The 24238-nt window shown below is 37.1% G+C and overlaps 1 protein-coding gene across 6 annotated transcripts in view; it reads left to right on the plus strand.

Moving 5' to 3' along the window:
• Positions 1–24238, plus strand: part of rbfox1 (RNA binding fox-1 homolog 1) — a 186860-nt gene that overhangs the window by 121053 nt on the left and 41569 nt on the right. For 5 of the 6 annotated variants that reach the window (XM_087810096.1, XM_087810097.1, XM_087810094.1 and 2 more), the window contains one exon: positions 22442–22729. In XM_087810096.1, the coding sequence (XP_087666222.1) occupies positions 22442–22729 (288 nt within the window). Of the gene's footprint in view, positions 1–17650; positions 17746–22441; positions 22730–24238 lie in introns of those variants that run through there. The other variant, XM_087810095.1, reaches the window with a different exon arrangement.

The following is a 24238-nucleotide window of genomic DNA, read 5'->3' on the forward strand; positions in this document are numbered from 1 at the left end:
TCCAAAAAAATGATCCCGCGAATCCTGTCACTAGCCCCTTCAACGTAACACCAGTAGAAGCTAGGCAAAAGCTCTGTTAGCTTAAATGCGTTTTTATAGCTGGAGCTGAAAATGAACCAGTTTACTCTGGTGACGTTTCACCTAGAATCAAGCGGTCATTGTATAACCAAATACATTGACCATCTTTATAATATTTGGCTCTACTTAATTCAGTGAAACCTGGCTTCATTTTGAAACTTAGAGTGCCCTCTAGTGGCCTTTTAAACTGAGAAGACTGTATCATGATACATTATCATGGTGATGGTCTGATGACACTTCGTGAAGTTTTTTTTCCGAGTGCAATAGATGGCGGTCTCTGCACTGTTTTCCTTTGTTTTGAACAACTTTTTCTAATGAAACATCAAATCATTTTAAATTGATGGCGCCACCTACTGACATCTAAACAACATGACATTCAGCCTCTCACTACCTCATCAGCTGTATAAAAAAGCCTCATGAACCCCGGACACTATTTCTCACAACTGGTTAAGACCATCATTTTTTATTGTAGAAATAGGGCTATCTATGGGATTCACAGACTTTGGTAATCATGACTTCTAGTTTCAATCTCATGACGTTGTCTGAACTACAACAACACAATATTCTCCATGTATGTTTCTTTAAGAATGTTGCCTGAACTAATTCTCATTCTGTCAACATCTTGATTTAAGATCTTGAACCCACTTCTAGTGGTCTTAGCGAGTAATGGGCTGATGAAGCTTCACAAAACAGTGTCAATGTTCTTGTTTTTGAGAGCTCAGTGAAGTCAGCCTAAAAATGATTCAAATGACATTTGAATGGAGTAGCTGTTCAAATTAATACATTATATCATAAAGAGCGCCATCTAGTGGGCTCTGAAAATAAAGACACTGCTTCATGAAGCTTCGTTAGCTTTATGTTCCTTTCACTAGGTTTCTTGCAAATAAAACACTCAAATAAAACACTCCACAAACAGACAGTTCACCACCTTTACTATTCCTTGGAGGAAACCTTACAGACTGAGGGCTGGGAATTCCAAACGAAAATTCCTGTTATGTCTACAACTCTTTATAACTAACCAACCTTTCGAGAATAGATCCTCAAAGGTGGAATTAAACTCCTCACTCCTCACAGTAGTATTATGAGTAGTAATGACATTGTGCGCGTTTGTTTTTTTATTAAACTATGAACGTTTATATATATAGAGTTGATCACAGCGTGAGGAATTACAGAGTAATATCAGGGACCAGAATTATCCCACAAATGAACCCCTGAGCACGAGAACTTCAATTAAAATGTCGTGTTATTCCACACTCCTCGCCGGGCTTTTTTTTTTTTCCTGCTGGATTTGAGGCGACTCTAAAAAAGGTACCACAGTGAAAGCCCCAGCATGTCGGGGGAAGATTACAAACCGCACGCTTGAATTAGTTAATATCCGGACGACCTGGGAAATAAAAGACCTAAATCATGGAGCACACACTCTTGACAAAATGCAGGGGGGAAAAAGGTTAGACATGGAAAAATAAGAGACCTCATTTGCATGGCTTAAAGATTTTTGGGATGTAATATTTCCCTGCAGCTGCCAGAACATTCCACACACAGTCCTTTTGAAGCACTGTATACCAAATTATACGGTTTTGTTTCCAAGACGACTCATCTTTAAAAAGCTGGAAGGCTCAGTCTGTGTGTGTGCGAGTGTGTGTGTTTGTGTCTGTGTCTGTGTGCGTTTCTTTCCTGACATGCATTATTTACAGGCTGCCTGCGCTTCTCGGGAACCCTACTATTTTCTGTGGGTGTGAAGCGTGCAGCGAGCGCCGCTCAGTTCTGTTCATCACAGCCGTTGCGTAACGTTCCCCCCCGTCCCGTGTGACTACGGCAGCGAGGCTACACAGAGAAAACACTGCCGGCTCCTTGCTGCACCCGAAATCCTCCTGATGTCTGACTCCGTTGATGCACTGGAGCGCCGAGGTGCTCTGTAGTCCTCACCCATCTTCACCGAGGGGCACATGCTTCCGTAAACATCTGAGCAACATTTAACAGAGACAATTTTCGGAGCTTGAAACTTGAAAAGGGATATTTTTTTTTCCAGATGGTCTTCAAAATAGTCTTGTTTTATCTTGATACTCTTGACTCATGGATGTGGGGTGAAAATATTTCAACGAAGACAGTGAAACACCTCTAAAAAATATATATATATATATATATATCAGAACAATTCAGATATTGTTAGACAAGCACCGACTCTTATTTCCCTGGTTTAGAGTTTGGCGACAAATTCCCAGACACTACTAGTGATATATACATTCAAAATGTATTTTAAAATTCGCACATTTTTGCACACCAGCACACATATTTTAGTCCAAAGATTAAACTGACAGAACACAACTCAGATTAAGTTTATTTATTCTTGTTTTTTATTTCATTATTTAACATGTCAAAGATAAAATTTTAATTTATGTTTTTGAGAAATTTCCCTTTTGTATATTAGAGCACTTATGACACACAGGACCCTATAGAGTACTTTGTTTATCACCTAATAGTAGGGACTACAATTAAGTGATAGACATCGATCCGGTTCTGAAAACTGCTTATTTTTTAACTAATCAAATATACTGTATATTCATATACAGTATATTTGATTCTCATAATCTCTCCTTGCAATCGTCATAAACCTTCCCCAGACTGTCATTCACATTTTCCACATTCACACACCGTTTATATTCTTTCCAAAAACTTTGTTTTTTTAACTTTTACCCAACCGTAAAATACATTACAGCTCCTCTGACTGCGCTGCCCCCCCACCCTCGTCTGTAACGTCGTCCTCCATCTTTTTTAGATCCCGAACTAAAGATTCATTAATTTCTTGTCATGAGATTGCGAAAGTGTGTTTTTCGTTTCTGGCTTAAAGGGAAAAGAGTGAGAGTTGGTTTGGTCGTTGAACAGTTCAAGACTAGAACAGTGTGTCTGTGTTTTGCCATTGGTCGTGGTCTACAGCAGGCAGTAATAACACTATGAAAACTACAAACCATCTCGTAGCCTCTTCAGTCGGGAACGCTTTAATAAATTTAAATATGTTGTACTGTAAAAAAAAAAAAAAAAGAAAAAAGGGAGCGTGGAAGGTGAACCACGATATTGCGAGGGAGCGCTGCATTGTAAGAGGAGACTTCCTCCTTAATATGAAGCACCTGATTCGACACGGCCGTGATTCATACTGTTCATTATCACCCGCCGCCAACAAGTCAGGTACATGGGAGTAATAAAAGCTTGTAGGGGGAGAAGAGCATCCACCGAATGTGACAAGTACTCCTGCCAGGCTGAGCGTGATACTAATACCCACTCATGGGAGAGTCGCCACCTCCCCCCTCCATCCCTCCCTACCTCCCCCCCACTCCAACACACACACTCTGAACTCCCACACCCTGCTGAGGGGAATGCTGAAGCTCGTGGAGGAGAGTTGATGTCCGACAGGGAAAAGGCAACATGCTGTTAGACGTAAAGGGGACAAGGTATATGGGCCACTGAACCTGACACACACACACACACTCACAGAGACCCCCGACCCCTTACCACCCACCCACTCACACACAGTAAAATGTGCGGAATATTTCTCTCAAGAAGGAATGTTCGTGTGTTGACAAAGCACTTGCCTGTTTATTGTACTGAAAGTTAAGGAATAACTAAGGAACACAAAACCCAATTGGGCAGATGTGAAGTGGGATGATGATGGTGAAATAAAGCTGGTGTGACGGAAATCTTTTAAGATCCTTGACACCGTCACACAATATCTTCAATGCACTGTGGATTCATTGTGCCTCAAGCTAGCTTTAGAACACTGTAAGAAGTGTATCAGTGTTCAGGTAGTTGTCTTAAATGTAAGCTGTGCAACAGAGTTTAAAATACATATATTTTGAATGAATTTATATACATTGTTTAACTGTGATTACCTTATTATTGGGACTTTTTCTGTCAATTTATCCCCAAGATGATTGTTTAGTTTTCAAAATCTTTGTGTCTTGTCATGAGTTCAAAGTCTCTGTTGTGTTTGACAGTTACTTTTCCTCTCACTGAAAGCTTCCTATTTTTGTCAAGGGAACACAAACCTGCTGTGACATGAAATGTCCACTTACTCCTGCTGAACTATTGTGGCACTCGGGATATTCCATTCACTGCACTTAGAGCTTTTTTTATACGAGTTATTTCCGGTGATGTTCAGGTGGTTGGGAATAATAATAATTTGACAAACGAAGAAGCATCTCTATTCTTTTACTCGAGTAGGTGGCGCTCTGGACCCAATAATTCTGTCGTTAAAATTACATGTCCAAAGTTACATAAATAAACAAGTAACATTGCACAAACAAATAGTTATATATTCAGAATAATGTGAGTCTTGCTTTTGTAAATATACATTTTAATTTTATTCATGTATTTTTTAATTGGCAAAATACATTGTGAAGAAGCAGCTAATGTATGACCCTTGCAGAGTAGGATTTAATGGTGTTAACTGATGTTTTTTTATTGGATAAAATGTGTTATCCAAAAAATTAATTTGAAAACATTAGTTACTATTGGTTAAAGCCCCAATCTGCAAGATTGATTGGATGATTTTTGTCTCCCCCACTGTCAGAGCATTGGAACTACAATGTTATATATTCTTTAGTCCACTGTTACCCATACCCACCCAGACAAAGAAACATTGTCAATATCATTGTTGAAATATTACCTACCGAGTTATACTACATACCATAGGTCAGAGGGACGTCAGAAAATGTCGATACAATGACATATCGCTTTTATTTTTTCACAATACTGTATCGATATACGACAGCACAAAAGTTAAAAAGAAAACATGGTTTAAAAATCATATTTTAATTTTTACCTAATGGTTGTTTTCAGTAGAATAAGTGTGTATACAATAAAATAATTAGATTTTTTTTAATTTACAATTAACGCACAAATATTAACTGAATTTGTTCATTTTTGTGATGCAATTAAACTGCTGGTCACTAGATGGCAGAAGTCATCAGGTCCCCTGAAGCTAAAGGAACAATTGGATTCTGCAAGATCCCAACGATGACTGAGGACGAGAGGATACAGTGGACTTCAGCAGCTTGTAAATCCGATACTTGGATTTATTTTGGTTTAAAAGGAATTAAAGCAGCGACTTCGTCAAGAGTCATGTGGTCTGTAAATTCGGCAAAACCAGAGTCAAATACAAGACAATACTACAAATATATCCTTGTTACTACAGTAATACAATATATAGATTACAATATATAGTATCGCTGTGCTTGTCCCTTTTTTCTTGCCAATACACACCCCCAATAGGTTATGGTGGCTCAAAGTTAAACTATAATTACAGAAAATGTGACGGTCTTTTTTGGTGTTTAAAGTTTGTGTTGTTGTTTTGTGTTGTTGTTATGTCTGTATAGAGCCTTAAAGTTGCAAATCAACATTATCACACAATAAAAATTACCTTGAATTGTTAATGTCAGAAATAATCATAGGTAAAGTAGATTTGTGACTCATGTTTTAAAGTTCATACTCTATACGCTTGATCTGCATTTTAAATCAAATCTTTCTCTTCCAAGTCAGCTGTAAATTCTTTCCATCATTCACGATTTGAGTCACGTTGACTTGTGTCCAGACCTCTGTGGAAGGATAAACAAGACGAGAAAGAGACGGTTTTTTTGAGATCCCAGTGCACGACTTTACGCCAACTGTTCCTTAATTCCTCTCATATGTCTTCTTCATCGCCATAATACTTTTCCATGCTCTGACAGTTTGATTTGTTGACCAATGCTTACTCAAGCTGGTGCAGAGAAATCCTGAAATTCATTTTGAAAGAGAGGAACAGATGTATCTTTCCAACCGTCAACCATTTCTTATCTTATTTTTTTTCCCTGCAAGATCAATGTACAAAAATCTGCAGCACTTTTTCAAAAATCTTGCCGTGTTCAGATTTAGTCTATTTTTATGTTTTCGGTCGCCCTCCCCTCGCTGACACACTCCGACATGGTTTTTGGATCATTTAAAACCTTGGCCATGTTTCTTTGGAGCAAAGCAATTGGAAGCTCATCTTCATGTTGCCATGGAAACGTTGCTGGGAAAAGTGTTTAATATGTCCTCGGAGGGCTTCTGGGTTGTGTACATGCATGCGTGTGTTTGCGCGAGTGTATGTTGCGGGTGGACGTGGGGGGATGCGGTTGCCGCGGTCGTCGATTAACCCATAACTCATGTGATATTACATCCAGTGACGGGCTATAAGAGCGAGCTCCTGATGATGGAACATAAACAGTGACACGAGCCAAACTAAATGAACGTCATTAGTAATCCACGCGCCGCCAGACAGAAGCGGCTGATGTTGCCCCACGAGGCAGTAGGTTTTAATCTATATCCCCCGAATACAATCGAATCTGCTGTAGAGCTCAAATGTTCGCGAAGGAATCAAATGGATTCAAGTCGTCTAAGTCAGCGTAATGATTCAATATCATTACTAGAACACATTTGCAACCTCCATGATGCACCGGAAATTGTAAATCTAGATGCACATTATGTTGTCATTATTCCATTGTTGACAGGAAAAGACTATTTGCCTGAGTGACTCAGATTTTCTCGGAGTGTCGGGGGCGTTCCTCGGGACCTTTTATATAACTCAACAGTGAGCAGTGGAATCACTACAGTCGACAAGAAGAGAGTGGAGACATTTGAAAATGGTTGATATTCAGTTCGGTTTCATTTCATGTCATGGTTCGGAGAGATGCCAGCGCTGGAAATGCATCTTATATTTTTGGTGAATGAACATTTTGGATCGTGAAAATGGAATTGAGACATATAATTTGTATTGACATATAAATTGCCAAAAAACAAAGAAATAAAATTAACATTTTTTGAATGGAGTAAAATACTGACAAAGCTTCATGAAGCCCTTATTTTAAGAGCCCAGTAGATGGAACTGTATGATCAATAAAGAATTTGCAAATCCCCAAATAGTTTTAAAAATGCTGGAACCACCCATTGACTTTATTAAGCTTCTTTGGCCCATCACTAACTCAAGAAAGTGGCATGTAATAGACAACAAGCCCTCGTTTCTACTGAAACCAGAACCATCATGCCATGTTACTAAAGCACAATAATGAATCTTGCCATCCCCAACAAAATTGGAAGCTCCATGACAAAGTTTCTCCAGTTATTTCTTACAATATTCCGTCATATGGTTATACTACCTGTCCGTCCAACATCTACTGTTGTTGTCTCACAATCATCTCTTAGGAGCAACAGCCTGGAAGAATTTCTCTCCTCTGGTTCAGAAGTAAGTGCGAGGAACTATCAGTAGATTGTGATCCACAAACCTCAGACCTGGGTTGAAAGACTGGATCAGATCACTAATGTAAGGAGGAGTCTGACCATGAATAGATCTGAAAGTAAGAACCCAAATTTTAAAGTTGATCCTGAAAGAAACTGGCAGCCAATGCAGAGTTTTAAGGATCGGAGAAATGTGAGTTCTTCTACTAGAGCAGGTCAGAATTCTCGCTTCAGAGTTTTGTTTTAAGTGCAGTCGAGAAAGCTAAAGCGCTGTGCATAAACAAGAAGGAGCCGTCGGTGGAAAAGATATGTCAGAAAAAGAGATCTGTCTTATGAAATCAAGTCTTTCAGGGATTGTTCCAGTGAGTGCAAGCCATTGTGGCTTCTTGAACTTTCCGGTTCTCAGTCCAAACACGCGATGTTCCAGTTGCGGAATTGAACGTTAGACTCATTAGTTTTACTTATACTCTCTTGGATCTGTACCATCTCTCGCCAACTACTGTCTTCCTCGTCTTTACTTTTTATTTAATACATCCTTGCAAATCTAATACTAATTTCTGAGGAAATGTTTTGGGGCAGAATACAATCCTTACAATTGCGAGCCAAAATCCCAGACCTGAGCCTGTGATTAAGAGGAATATATAGACTTTATTATTCCCTCTGGAGATCTCCTTCGGGGAATTGGATTCCCAGTACACAGCAGACGATTGTTTCATAAAAGCAGACCAAGAACAACGTGCAAATAAAAAAACAAAGTGCAAGGAGGACAAAGTGCAAATATAAAGAACATAGATCAAAGAAAATAACAAAATAAAAAGGATGCGAGTGAATTATAGGAGTGGTCAAAAGGCATCAGACAAAGCCATAGTACCTAGAGTACTTCAAGGTACCTGGAGCAGGAAGTTGGACTGCGAAAAGGAACATGTGCATCAGCTCCATAGGATGATATAAACTACACTTTTTTCAACTGAAATTGCAAACCAACCTTATTCAACTATTAGCGTACCTGTCCAATTGGTCTTTCAAACTTTTGGTCAATTATCAAGCAGATACAGATGCTACGAAATGAAAGAAAAATAACTAAAACATTTCCTTGCTATCTGCCCTTTTACAAAAAAAGGTGGCCATGAAGATTTTGACCATATTAAGTTTGCAAAATATGTAATTTTGTCTTCTGGTTTGGTGGAATACCAGGTGCCATCTGTAGGAAAAGAGTGGTGGTAAAACACATTATCTGTAATCTGAAATAAATATGTAATTAATATCATTTTTAGGTGCTCAAATGAGAAATTGAATGCAAAACGTGAAAATGTATTCGAACAAAGTTCTTACAGAAGAGTGTACAAGTTAAATGGATTCATTAATTTCCTCACACTCGAGTGGAAAGTTAACTAGTCAGACTCGAGTTACAGACCAGCAGCTTTTGCTCTGTCAGTCAAGCGCATGCTGCGATGCCTCCTGTTGTTAAATTACAGGAACAGCTCTGCCGCTTCAAGCTATTTGCTTCTTTCTTTTAATGCTGACTCGGAAAAAAATGGAATAAAAATGGAACAAAAACCTAGCATTACACAAATTTGACAGGAGCTTGGCAGGGATATAATGCCACGCACTCGTACACACTCCTGCAATGAGCGCTGCGATAACCCCGAAGGGGTCGTGTAACTTGAAAATGAACTGGTGAAGTGATGAAGCATTTGCGAGATGAAAAACCCCAAGTTAACCTCAGTGAAAGGCTGCGGGCGTTCAGTGTTTGACACATGAAACACAACAAGATGATTTTCGAGTGTCTTACAGCTGAGAGGAGGGAGGTCTATCAGCCTAGGTCATGTCATGATTGATGGCAAACACGCTTGGTCTGGAAATCTCATTTGAATTTTGCCAAGTGTGAAACGACCCTTAGACGCACACGGTGGACGTGGAACTTAACAGTGACGGTAGGACCGACTAAGAAGTGAAATCAACACAACAAAGTAAGCACAGAAAAAGTTAGCATTACAAAACAAAAATGTATCGACAAGTTCAAAGTCTAAGGATAATTAAAACAGTGAGGATGCTCCTTCTCACTCTTGATGTCCCCCCTGAAGTTTAGAGAGAAAAAATATTATCAATGTGGTCAAATGTTACCCTTTTAATTTACTTTTTGAATTGGTACTTGTAGTAAATGTCATCATTTCAATCTGAAATTACTCTGGAGAGTTTCCGAATTTACCAACATTATTTCAAGAGATATATATAAAGCTGAATTTGTTATTTCATTATTTTAATACTATTATTTTTTGGGGTATAAGTTATATTTTTTCTTGTCTTGGGTTCCTTATTTTAGTTTAAGAAATATTTTAAGTTGCCAATATTTCTATTCAATATATTGTTTTTTCTTCCGTTTCTGTTGAAAAGATTTTCTCAACTATTAGCTTGAAAAATAATTTGAGGATCTGAGTGAGTTTTAAGTTGGCGGGGAACTGTTTTAAATCACTCTTTACACTCACCAGCTGTTCTGAAAAGCGAAAAATATGGTTTTGGTCAAAACAGACTCAAAAATACCAGGTTGTTGGAGAAAGTGAAATGAAAAGAATAAAACCCGTACCATACTATAAAGACTTGATAATTTGGCTCCTGGTGTCGGACTCAATGCTTGTTAAAGCCTCAATATGTACGTTCGGAAATGTGTGTTCTGGCTCCCCCAAGTGTCAGAAATGTGTCACTACAATCTCTGTTCCGCCACTGACAGATTCCACATTAGATTCCACAGATTCCTTTTATAAAACAGGATTAATGTTTCCGATTGAGATAAAAAAATAAAAAAACGTATGTCAGTATCTCCTTTTTGGCTTCGAACTCAAAGTAACATAGCCAGAGAGTTCTACTGTGCAAGAAATTACTGTTTTTGAAGCTATTAAACTTCAAAATATGCTGTTTTTAAGGGGTGGTGATGCAGAACATTAAGTGAAATGTGAAACATGCTTTTCCATGTAATTGTGCATAATAATTCAGGATTTTCAAGATTCTTTTACGTTGGTTTTATTGAATTGTTCCTCCACACTACCAAGTTCTCTGCTGCATAAACATGCCACACAGTATTCCAGGCATAAACTCTGAGGGTATTTATCAAAAAACTCTGTTTACACTCAATGAGAAGATCAAGTAATTTGAGGAAAGAAATGTACATTAAAATCGCTGTAACGTGACAAGCTTCTCGTACGTAACACGAGGAGCAGATGTGTGTTTATTGGCAGCCGTGTTTAGATTCTCTCCGCAGCAGGTGCGAAACACGGATCCCGACATCCTGAACATGTGTTTTACATGACTGGAACATTCACACTTCCCCACAAAAGGGAGTCAAATAAGGTTAACCATTCGCCGGTAAAGCCAGCGTTCCGGCGCGGCTCCTCTGACAGTCGCGCGAGCGCCGTAATAAACATTGATGATGGCCGGCAGCTCTTGTGGAGATTTCATTAGAATAATAATAAAGAGTGACACGCTGGCGGTTGACATTTTAGAGTCTTTTCTAATTGATGGCGACCTTGTTCCAAATGTCATTTCAGTCACAACCCGAGACCAGAAAGACTGAAGAGTCGGTTCTTAAACGTTTGTGACAATGAATAACTCATCATAACACTATATATATGTATGGATATGTGTCGTTTTTAGCAAAAAATAAATGGTTTTAAAATGGGTGAAGTCCTGTTTGGAACATTTTAATAAGGGATCCGTTAATGTTACTTATAATAGTGATCTCATACCCTTACAATGTTTAATTTTAGTAAAAATAAATCTATTTTTTTGGCATTCGACTTTCAAAAAAGTAATTTAAGCTTCACTCAGACGTCAACCAAATTGTAAATAAATTACATTAATTTAAAAAAACTCAAAAGTTGTGACAGTAAAATGTATTTAAAATTTCAAATCAACGGACATATGCATATTGGTCAATTCAAAGTTATTCTATTATTCTATTGTAGATGATAGTGATTATGGGATGCCCAACTATATGTTGCATCCATGATTATTTTGTCATTGGAAATGCCTAGTTTCCCCATCAATTAATACAAGCAGTAAGATAAACATCAATTCATCTTTTAACTAGAAATGGGCGGATGAAGCTTCACAAAGTATGTCCTGATATTTTTAAATGTGTTTTTATTTGAATGGTGGATATAAAGCAGAGAGTGCCCTCTAGTGGGCTCTGACAAAATGAACACTGCTTCATGAAGCTTCTTCAGCACATCACTTCCTTTGAAACACTATAGCGCTATGAAGGGAAAATGGCTAATATGGTCCATGAAGTAATTTACGTGCGACAAGAAGCATTTGTTTTTTGTTTTGTTTTTTTTAATTGTGCCTCTCAGGAAAATCTGAGATGTGTCCAGAATAACGGCTCAATATTTAATTGGACTCTGTTGTAGTATCTGCCCTCTGTCATATCCCTGTCACCTTAAGTATAATTCAATGTTACGTTTGTTATTTTGTACTTTTTTCCTATTGTTCCACAAACATGAATCAATTATGAATTTGTGTGGAATCATTTACAGCTACATTACAATTTATCAAAGGAACAAATAGTTACAACTGCTTTTTAACAATATGAATAATTTTTAGTTGTGAAATATCTTCACTTGTAATTTAAAAGTTGACTCTTGTATATGATTGTTAGTGATGAAGCTTCAGAGATCAGAATAGAATAGTTACTCAGCAATAAAATATAGTGACTGCCCTCTAGTGGCCTCTGAAAATAATAAAACGGCTTCATGAAGCTTCATTTCTTAATTCGCCTTTTCATGGAATCTTATTTTCGCTCCGTTTCCTCAAGCTTCTTAGAGTACTTAAAACCATTTTACAATAAACTGTTTTAGGTTTGATTTAAACATACATTTATACAACATTTTTGGACAAAGATCGAATAAATGTTTTAACTGCGAAAAACAAAAACGTAAAAACACAACATCAATCCTACTGAGTTGTGACTGTCCAGCTTTCAGCAAATGTTCTCCTGTAAAAACGTTATTTTTCTCAGTTGTAAACAGTGTCTTTGTGAAAGAATTTAGATATTCTGGGCTTTTCTCACGACAAAGTTGAAGTTTTATTTTCTTTTTATTAAAAAAAATAATCAATTTTAAGTGTTCAAGTCAAAGCTTGTCTCGTGCTCTGCTGGAGAAATATCCTTTTGAAAATAAAATTACACACAGCGAAAAGGTGAAAGCAATAATTCCCAATTGCTGTCACAGCTGATCTTTAGAAACGGCTTTCAGCCGCGACTCCTTCCATTGCAGGCAGGTTAAGTAAATCATGGGAATGAAATTATGAACTAATTTGACACCACGGGGGACACGAGGAGTATTTCCCCCTCCAGGTTTTACGGTCACAGTCGGAGGTAATTATTGAATTGCCTGCTCTTAAAATGTGACGGCGGACGGATCCACAGATTCATAAAACGAGGGAGAAAAGAGAGGCGAGTGAAGGTTTTGATGGAGTGAGTGATCACAGGAGCTCGGCTGAGTCATGATTGAAGTGGAGTTCTGGCTCACTGAGTGAGCGAATGAACAACCAAACGACTAATGAACGTCTGGCCTCGAGTCGAGCAGACTGGCAGCCGAGCCCTCATGCGTGTGTGTTTGTGTGTGTTACTCTGGTCACACCGCGCCTCACACATCATCCCCAACCATCTGTCAACTACATGACCAGTACAAGAACACACACACACACACACACACACATCTGGACGGAAGTCACCGGTTTCTTATCCCTCCATCTCCACGTGTGGTAATAAGACAGTCAGATGGTCAGACCAGCTCACTGAACTATCGATCTGTGGATGATACACTGTGTGTGTGTGTGTGTGTGTGTGTACAGGTGTGTGTACATCTGTCTCCGCTCGTCATTCACTGTTGACAGTTTCAGTGAAACAGCTTCTTAAAAACCAACGTGATACATGCTACGAAGTCAGGATATTAGTTAACCGCAACTATATATATATATTTTTGCAATTTTATTATTTTTTATTTGTCGTATTTTTAATAATTATTTATATTATTTAATTTTTTTTCATTATAAAATTATTATATTGGCATTATTTTCATTATGCGTCTTAAACTTGACCTGACCAAATAAAAATCTAAATTATTCTTAAAACCTTTCTTTCTAATGTTTTTATTATTTTTATGTAATTATACTCATTTAAAAGGAAAAGACAGTGTTAAAACTCTGTAAAGACTGTGAAAACCTCTTTATTTAAAAACTCTTGTAATTGTTTTTATAAGTCTACTGTAGCACTTTGAGGTCATGTATGATAAAAAGTGCAATATAAATAAAATGTATTATTATTATTATTATTGTTTGTGTTACTATAGGGCAGCTAGACAACTTTATAGAGCACATATCAAAATCATCAAGAAGAGCCTCGACATCCCCAGGTCCTGCGTAGGGTCATAGTTTCATAGGATAGAATAGAATCGAATGTCTTTATTGTCAAAAAAACAATATTGTTGACGATGCGCCTTGACACGGTTGGCAATACAAATACCAAAAATAAAAAACGAAATTAATACAAATATTAACAATAAATTAGATAAATTTACGAAATAAAATAATGAGTGAATAAAAAAAACATAATAATAAAATTTAAAAAAAGGGAAAATAAGTATATTATAACTATTAATTCACAGTGCAAATTCTGTTTGTATTTTTACATTTGGCAAATTGTTTGAACATTCTGGAATCAGCGATTTTCAGTGTGGATGGATGATGAAATCTGGTGGCATTTGTTTTTAATATCCAGTGAAGGGAGGAGGGGGTACATAGCAAGGGTTGGTGGGGTTTTTTGAGAAAACCCTGGCCTTGGGGAACATGAAAACAGAGTGCAAATCTCACCCTATTTATCATTATTTTCTCATCAACAATATTCAATTCTTAGTACCTTTCAACACTTTTTGTCTTAACATAAAATAGCCGATATATTCTAGTCCTTAGTTTCAACATCAACAGCAAACCACATGTTGACTTCAAGTACGGATAGTTTAAAACGGCAATAATGGCAATTATTTACTGGATATATTTGTTTGAAATGGCTTATTTTTCATTCAAATATCCATCTACAAAAAGAGCACTGTGGTTAGTCATGTCGTGACGATGTGGTTGGTACGATGAAAGAGTATGTACAGTACATGGTTGATTCTTTAAGCAACATGAGTCACGAGTTGGTTCTAGTTCATCCTGGTGTGGTGATAAACCTGGTGGCATCAGACCCAAGTGGACTTAAAGCCTGGTTCGACAAACAGAGAGCGATCAGTGCAATGCTAGCGGCAAAAATACATGTGTTTATATAGTGAAATTCAACACTCGCCTAGAACTTCGGCACAAAATGAAAAAGCACAACCGCAAAAAAAAAGTAAACAAAGCTTCGAAACCACGTAGCTACCGCTGTTCCCGTCAACAGAGCCAGCAGGAATTCTCACACTGACGTCTACTTCCACATGGATAAGTCGGACCTCAGTCAAGTTAAATGGATGTTTTGTTATTTACGCTGGATTTGCTTGTAACGGATAAATGGGTTTAACAAAAAATGAATTTTTTGGTTTATATTCTGGCTTCCAAAAATACATATTCAGTGGTGGGTGTTGTTCACCTTAAAACAAAGGATACAACAAACACATTTCTTTCATAACACAAAGGGTGAAATGATATTGTACTTCTGTAAAACACTTCAGTATCTTACATTTTTCAAAACCTTCCAATATTCTCACTAGATAATGTGTATAACCTCAGCAGACCTACCCTGGCAGATCCAATCTTATTTCTAAGCAATCATCCTAAGTGGGCGGCCATACTTAAAGTTGTTTCAATTTCTTATTGGCGGGGTCGGTCCAGCTCAACACCTAGACCTCGTATAAACAGGGGGGAAAAAAAGTGCGACAGAGCTGAAAGAAAAATGAATATTCAGATGAATTCTGAAGTCACTGGACTGATAACTAGTGGTGTGAGTAAATATCAGAACCTCTCTACATCGTTTTCTTTTTACAATTATTCTGTATTGCATATTTAACACTGTATCTATTATTTTTGACATATACAGTGTATATACATTTAACTTTGTTCATTTTGTGTTGCAATTAAACGTATAGCCGCTAGATGGCAAGAGTCATTACGTCCTACAAAGCTTAAGTAACAATTAAATCTTGCGAGAGCCAAATGATGACTGAGGACGAGAGGATACAGTCTACTCCGGTAGCTGTTAAAGCCGTTGTTTGGAGAAAAAAAATTGTTTCAAAATAAATGAAAGTCGTTACAACTTCTTTAAATTTTGCAACAGCAGAGTCAGACAACACTACACATATATCCTCGCTACAACAGTATCGCAATAAATCCCAATACAATCTATAGTTGTTCCTGTGATATCGGTAGATTCTTGCCAAAACACACCCCAAGTAATTATCTTTCACATATGATGTAAAGTAATTCCAAAATTCGAAATATATAATCATCAAAATTCGAAATGCAATATTGGAAAATGAACAGAGAAATAAGGAATCATGTTTAATTTTCATGAATTTACAATCATCATGCAAATATTCACAGCATTTTTAATTGTGTGGCAATTAAACGTATAGCCGCTGGATGGCAAGAGTCATTACGTCCTACAAAGCTTAAGTAACAATTAAATCTTGCAAGAGTCAAAAGATAACTGAGGACGAGAGGATACAGTTGACTCGGGCAGCTGTCAAGGCCGTTGTTGTGACATATTTTGGTTTAAAAATAAATGAAAGTAGTTAAGACTTCTGTAAATTTTGCAACACCAGAGTCAAGTGCTCAGACAATACTACAAATATATCCTCGTTACTACAGTATCGCAATATATTCTATTAGTGTTTCTGTGATACGTATTGTATCGCCAGATTCTTGCCAAAACTCCCCCCCAAGGGATTATCTTTCTCACATCATGTAAAATAATTCCAAAATTCTAAGTATTTAATCATCAAAATTTGAAATGCAATATTGGAAAATGAACAGAGAAATAAGGAATCATCTTTAATTTTGATTAATTGACAATTAACATGCAAATATTCTTAGCTCTTTGTTCATTTTGTGTTGCAATTAAACGTTTAGCCACTACTTGACAAGCGTCATTACGTCCTACAAAGATTAAGTATCTGTTAAAGCTGTTGTTTCAACATATTTTGGTTTATAAATAAATGAAAGTAGTTAAGACTCCTGTAAATTCTGCAACACCAGAGTCTAGTGCTCAGACAATACTACAAATATATCCTCTTTTAACAGTATCGCAATACATTCTATTAGTGTTTCTGTGATACGCATTGTATCGCAGGACTCTTGCTAAAACATAACACCTAATGATTATCTTTCACAAATCATGTAAAATAATTCAAAAATTCGAAATATATAATCATCAAAATTTGAAATGCAATATTGCAAAATGAACAGAGAAATAAGGAATCATGTTTATTTTTTTATGAATCAACAATTAACATGCAAATATTTACAGCATTTTATTCATTTTGTGTTGCAATTAAACGTATAGCAGCTTAATGGCAAGAGTCTTTTCGTCCTACAAAGCTTAAGTAACAGTTAAATCTTGCGAGAGCCAAATGATGACTGAGGACGAGAGGATACAGTCGACTCCGGCAGCTGTATCGCAAAACATTCTATCGGTGTTTCTTTGATACGCATCAAATCGACAGATTCTTGCCAAAACACACCCCAAGTGATTATCTTTCCCACATCATGTAAAATATTTCCAAATTCTAAATATATAATCATCAAAATTTGAAATACAATATTGGAAAATGAACAGAGAAATAATGATTAGTGATGGTCTGAAGAAGCTTCATGAAGCAGTGTCAATCCTTTCAGAGCCCACAAGATGGCAGTCCCTGCACTTTTTTCCTTGGTTTTGAATAACTGTTCTAATGACACATCACTTTTAAAGTGATGGCGCCACCTACTGACCTCTAAACAACATGACACTGCTTCATGAAGCTTCATCATCCCATCCCTAGTGTTCATTCATGTAAATACACATCACTCACAACGGCGCCATCCATTAATAAGTCAGGATTTGCTTAAATCCTCAACAGTCACTGAAGATAAACGTCTTTCCAGGAGAAACCAGCGGCTTAACTCGGCTCTTGGTTTCCAGCGGCAGCTAGCGAAGCGAGGACGACGTAAAGGAAGCAAAAAAAAGAAAGAAAAAGGGGGCATGAATCAAGACGAGGAGTGATGTTGTGTTACAGTTTTTCCTCAAGCTGCTTTCATTCATAGTAACACCTCGTGCTCCTCCTCCTCCTGCTCGCTCCGTCACAACGCACACCCAGACACACATCCATAATTGATGACCGCTGTACGCAAACACTGCCCGACTGGACTTTATAGCGCAGCTGGATGTGCGTGGAAGACAGAGAGGAGATGGTAGAGCAGGTACTTCTATGGAACATATTTTAACACCCTTTTTTTTGTAGGCACACTCTCCCTGACTTACTCACACCTACACACACACATAGATACACACACACACTCGCTCGCTCTTCCTGCGAGTCTTTCTGAGGCGCTGCACAAAGCAGCTGTGCGCTTGTATTGGGTGTGTTTGCATGTGGTGTGGGCTTTTTTTAGGTCCGTGTTGCTCGCATGTCTTTTTCTCGTCCAGTCTTTAGTGTCCAGAGGAGTTGTTGGAGCTCTTTTGTGGGAGATGTTTGGAGAAATATATCTTGGCTTTGTGACAGTTAAGAAGAAAAATGCGTGAAAAGGAGATTGTTTTTGTTTGTCTTCTGAATGTGATTCAAGAACTAAAGATCTTTTTCTTTGGATTCATTTTAAGGCTCGTCGTTGACTCTTGGTTTGAAATATGGAGCAAGAACCTGGATAATCTAAAGACAATACTAAAATCCATTTTCAATCCTCGATTCATGACGTTAGGTAGACCGACATCACCCCGATAGTTTCCGTCCTCCTTGACAACTGAGTCTCTGTTGGATTTCTCTCCCAGCCATAGTTAAGATCAAATTAACGGTGAATCTTACCTCGCGGTGCGCTCTTGTCACTTCCAATTTGTTAGATTGATGGCACCACTTGACCTTTGTGTAGCGTTGCCAAGACTTTTTTTCCTTCCCTTTTGTTGTCGTCAATTTTCGTCTTATATTCATATGTGTTTTGTCCTCTTTTGTGTCGTTATACCCTCTTTAAAATCGATGTTAATGCTGGTTTCAATGAGTTTTTAATTCCTGGTGACATTAGTTTGCATGTGTGACATTGTTGTGTGTTTTTTAATCTATTTTGGAAGTGATGTTTGATTAAATTAAGACGTGATAAATGGGCTTTTTTATTATCATTTGTTTTATTTTTTGAAGAAGCAATTTAGAGACAATTTTAATCTTCCATGCCTAATTCAAATATATTTTTAAATACTTTTGAATGCTTACAATTTGCATTTTTAATTATTTACTGTTAAAACCTGAATCATGTTAATTGACTTACTTTAAACATATGCTTCTGGATTTAATTTGACCCTTAGTTAAAATCATACTATTAGTGAAGGGTTGATGAAGCTTCATGAAGTATTTGTTCTTGCTTTCAGAGCCCACTAGGTGTCACTCTCTCCACACTAACCAGTGACTTGGAACAGCCATTTTAAAGGTCACATCTTTGTTAAGCTAACCACACCACATATAGAGCTCTAAAAAAAAAACAATACTTCATGAAGCTTCAACCCTTCACTAATAGTATGATTTTAACTAAGTGTAAAAATAAATCCAGAATTTAATCAATATGTCAAAAAATCAATATGTAAAAAAAAAGGAAATGTAGTAAAATAAAGTGGAGTTTTGAATGAGGCATGGAAGATTTAAATTGATATTAATGCATCAAAAGTGGATAAAAAATATTAATAAAAAATATAATTTTGCAGTTTCATCTAAAATGAAATGTCCTTCATGTTTTCTTTATTAAATAGGAAAGCTTAAAAAAAAAACTACTTCTCTACTCAGCAATTGTCTCAAAAAAAAGCCATTTGTAGATGTTCTGAAAGTCTCAAACGGTACGATGAGCCACTGCTTGGTTTTGGGGTGAAACTGGGCTTCAAGTGTGTTGGCTTCAACCACAGTTGCATAATGCTGTGGCTTCCTGGTTTCCAGAACAGTGAAGTGTTCTTTGGAAAGGCAGCCCTGCATTAGACATATTGCATGATAACCTCTTGGAAACCTAAGCTGCAGTGGACAAGTGTGTGTTCCTGCGAGAGAAAGGGTGAGAAAGCAGAGCACAAATGGAAGAGAAAGCGGCTCTTATGCTGTCTTTTTATTGTGTTTTCCTCACTGCTCCGTGTGTGCGCGCGAGTGTGTGTGTGTCTATGTAGGTGTGTGTTGTGCGCTGCCACGTATGGCATATTTCAGCTGTAGAAATGTGTTTCTCATTAGAAACCAGAGCATTTAGCCAAAACTCATGTCTGTATTTCCCTCATACTTTTTCTTCCTCTCCCTAACTTCCACTCACTTTCTCCCTCTCTCTGCCTCACACACACTCACATTCGCTCAATGTTTCCAACATTTTTTTGTGTGGCTAGCTTTCAGTTAAACCACAATCCAGAGATCAAGATGTTGGCTTTTCTCTTAAACCTCTTAAAGATGCAGTGCAGGACTTGGACCGGAGCAGAAGAATCTTAAACTAGACTATTGTTCGGAACAGACGGTGTTCTCGGAGGCAATTATCTCAACAAAAACCTGGGTTGTGATGATCAACTGGTTTCCAAATGTTTACCCCTGTTACCTAAAAAAAAAACAAGAGATTTAGGGGATCAATAGTCGGCGTGTTCATGAATGATTCGTTCATTTTGAGGTGGTTATCAAAAAAGGACGGTCGGAAGAGAGTGGAACTGCACTGTGAAGCAGTGGTCAAGCAAATCATTTATACAATTTATTTTCTATTGATTGTCACTGTTTTGAATGCGTTTTTTATTTTTTGAAAGAAATCATCATTAGCTTGTGACTTTTGACAAGGTTGTTTTACTCAGAAATAAATTAAACTAACTAAAGTAAACTAGTTAAATAAGTAAAAATTAAAAAATATATGATTTATTTGTACTGTTTTTATTATTCATCATCCCAAGTATCTTGGCAATATCTTCACATATGAAGACGTTTTATCTTTATCTCAGACTCTTTTGGTCAAGAACCAGTTTCTCAAAAGGTTCTATAATCATCGTAAAAACTTTTGCATAGAATCCTAAGCAATACGTAGTGATAAAAAGAGAGTGAAGGCATATTTAATTTGTTCAAAAGGGGTGACGGGGCTTTATCTTTTTTGCTCAAGGGAGCTCTGGTCTGCTACTCACTGAGAGGTTGAAACCATGGGCCAGTCTCGGTTCAAGGTCCTTCCAAAGAGTGGGGCTGGGTATCAAACTTTGGTTCCTTTGTGGCGCTGACCAAAATGCTTCTATAGACCAGAGAGTATAGAAAAATCTCTCTCACCTGATCAAAACTAGATAATGTGTGGATTTTTCTGGAGGAAAAACTGATATATGGCAACAACTGTGAACACGCAAATGATGCGTTACTTGTTACTCTGCAAGAAAACGGCTTGTAGTGGAAATGTACCAAAGAAAGAAAAGTTAAACTCAGGATTTGCACCATGTGTAATGTCTTTTTTTTAGAAATTATCTAACAAAATAAGTATTAAAAAAAAAAAAAGAAAAAAAAAGGGTATCATTCAGGAACAGGCATAGAAGTGAAGGTATCGTATCAGTATCAAAAACTTTAGATAAATACCCAGCTCTGCAAAAGAGGCTGGTGGAGGTTTGTTGGGAGAATTTTGGGCTACTTTACTGCCTTCAATGAAGGAAATAAAAGGGGTGATGGTATCAACCATCTTAGAAAATAAACCATCATTGCTCTGTAATTACACATCTGCCACAAAATATTCAAATATTTAGTTTGGGTAATGAATTGATTCGATTTGATTGAGTCTTGAATGCAGTGTAATTGAAGTGGAAACAGATACTTTTCACATCAGGCAGCTGTGTAAATATTTATTATTTGCAATACAGTTAATTAAAATTAGATTGATCTTTAAAATAAATTGATTTAAAATTCAGGATTACATTTTGTACAGGTTTTCTTAACTTATATTTAATGTTTGAATCCCAAAGACATGTACATATAATAATAATGTTTCATAAATCAAGAGAATTCTAAAAGGAGAAGGTAATGTAAACAGTTTTATAAATCAAATACTGTCTGGTCACATTAAACACTTTTTCCTTCATTGCTACGGATCATGGAAAAATAAAAAAGCAGCATTCTCATATTCCCGTTTGAATTCAGGCCTGGAAAATTAATAAAAAATAAAGAGATTTTCCCGCAGAATCTAGAGTTCTACTCCTTTTCTTTTTTTTAAGGACGGAAGCTCAATAGCTTTTGTGTAATGCTTCCAAGAGATGAATCGATAAACCTGGGTCTGCAAAAAGATGCTTGGCAGAGATAGAAATCAATGATAAACAGATGCACTTCAGTCAGAAAGAGTTACACTGATGATTATACTCCAGCCTGTGTCGGCAGAAAAAAAAAGAAGCTTCATTCACATTTTACACATTCAATCTACGAAACTCACTGTATTGAATTGGCTCGGAATTTTATACTTTTATTTTTTTTAATGACAAGATGTTTAATGTGATTTCTCTCAGGGCTAATGGCGTTTTTTTTAAAACATTCTGGATCAGCGATAAATCACTCTCAGTGAAGCCGACAACACGAGCTCCTGTTCTTGCTCGCGGCTCCTGTACGTGTCGAGCATTTGACGTTTACCAATGCTACTGCCCCCTGCTGTCTCTTTGAACTCATTGTCTGCGATGAAATTTCAAGAAAGTAAAAAAATAAACAAAGGAAAATCAATGTACGGCCATCATTTTGGGTGAAATAAATTGTTTTAGGTTAAAATAAAAAAGACACTAACCCATGATGGCTTGAAATGTTGAGATGACGTGTTGCGTCGCGGCCTACTCCCACCAGTGTGTGAATGTTTGTGTGAATAGGTGAGTGCTGAAAGCATAGAAATCATCAATTAATGCTTGTGTAGATGTTTTCAAAAGTACTTCACTGAAGTATAACACATATCTCTTTCTGTCTCGCAGGGTAACCAGGACACACCAGCACCCCCGGACCCATCCATGGCCCAGACTTACCCCTCCGCCCAGTTCGCCCCCCCTCCTCAGAATGGCATTCCGGCTGAGTTCACGGCTTCACACCCGCATCCGCACTCGCATCCGCACTCGCATCCGCACGCGGCGGCGCCGCAGGACTACGCTGGGGTGCAGGCGGCGGTCAGCGAGCACCCCCTCACCATGTACCAGACCTCACAGAGCCACAGGGAGCAGGGCGGCTCGGACAACGGCACCCAGACCGTCACCGGCACAGCAACAGTAAGGCATGATGGGATAGCGTTGACTGCGATACTGTGAGCGTACGTTGATGTGGAAGTTGATTAAAAAAAAAAAGATGTGTCTAATTAATTTGCGCGTCTTGTCAAAAGCCTTGTGCTCTCTCTCCAGTGAATTCAATTAATTATGTACATTTTTCATAATTATCCCTGTAATTCATTTTACATAAATAACATTTTAAATGAAAAATACTTAATCACAAAATAGAAAAATACAACTAAAAAGATACAGGGATAATAATCATTAAATTGTATACAAGGGATTACATGAATTTATATATAATTGAATTATTGTTTTATTTATATAAAATATAAAAATCTTAATTTCCTTTACCAATATATATAAATTTAGCAAAATACATAGCGTTTTTTCAATTTAACAGGCAGTGGAAAGACTATGGGCACAAAATAAACAACTTTTGTTCTGTTATATAACACTATTTTGTGGGTTATGATGATCTTGGAGTCTTTAAATTAAAGTTCACATCATGACAAATATAGGAAACGGAAAACCAGGCCAGAAAAAAAAGGTGAGTCATAGTTTAGATGTTCCCTCACAGATGAGGCTAAAGGAATTGAACGGGAGCCAAGTTCCATTCCTGGAAAACAAGCCACCAGTGAAGCCATTACTTCAAATTAAATTGAACTCGAAGCAGAGAAGATGTATTAACTCAAAAGAAAAGGAGGGAGAAAAAAGAAAGGAAAAGTCGCTTTATTTTTAATCCACGCCGGGAATGTATATTATTTCTTGAAATCTGAAGTCATAAATCATAACTGAAACGCTGGTGATGAAACTAACCTATTTTCCAAAAACAAAAACGTAAAAGATTAAATTCCAAACCATGATAGAAATGACCGAATTGATTCATATTGTTGTTTTTTAGAGCCTGCAAAAGACAAACCTCGACTCATTTACCGAGTGAGCTAAACAGACATTGTGGGCGTGGCTTTTGCTGTTATACAGACGGATCTGACTAAGAGTAAAATATCGTTCCTGCTCAAACCCTTTGACGGAAACCAAAGATTGAATTTTAAGACCTTAATATAAAGCTGACCCCTTGTCAGGAAAATACCTAAATTGACGCGGCTGCTTCGATGTCGTCACCTGATCATTTACGAGTCGCAAGATTGGCTGAAAATACGATCAAGTAGCTCGGTGCTCGTTTGGTTTTGTCTTGATTTATTCAAATTAAAATGTCAAACTGAATGTGAAAAATTATGCAATTGATTTTGAAAACGTTTGAATATTTTGATTCAATAAATATAGATGCAACCTTTTTATACTCAAATTATGGAATTCAACTTTTCAATAGAAACAAATTCAACACATCAATATTCAAATTATTTAATGAAATGATCCAAAAAACGATTACAATATTTGAAATTAACTCTTTGTAACTACTTTAAAATTTACCTGGTGATAGCATAGTTTCTCTTCTGTTTAAAAAAAGAAAGAAAACTACAACACACAATATTAATGATTTGTATTAAA

This window comes from Callionymus lyra, chromosome 15 (assembly GCF_982586985.1).
Source record: "Callionymus lyra chromosome 15, fCalLyr1.hap1.1, whole genome shotgun sequence".
Taxonomy (NCBI): domain Eukaryota; kingdom Metazoa; phylum Chordata; class Actinopteri; order Syngnathiformes; family Callionymidae; genus Callionymus; species Callionymus lyra.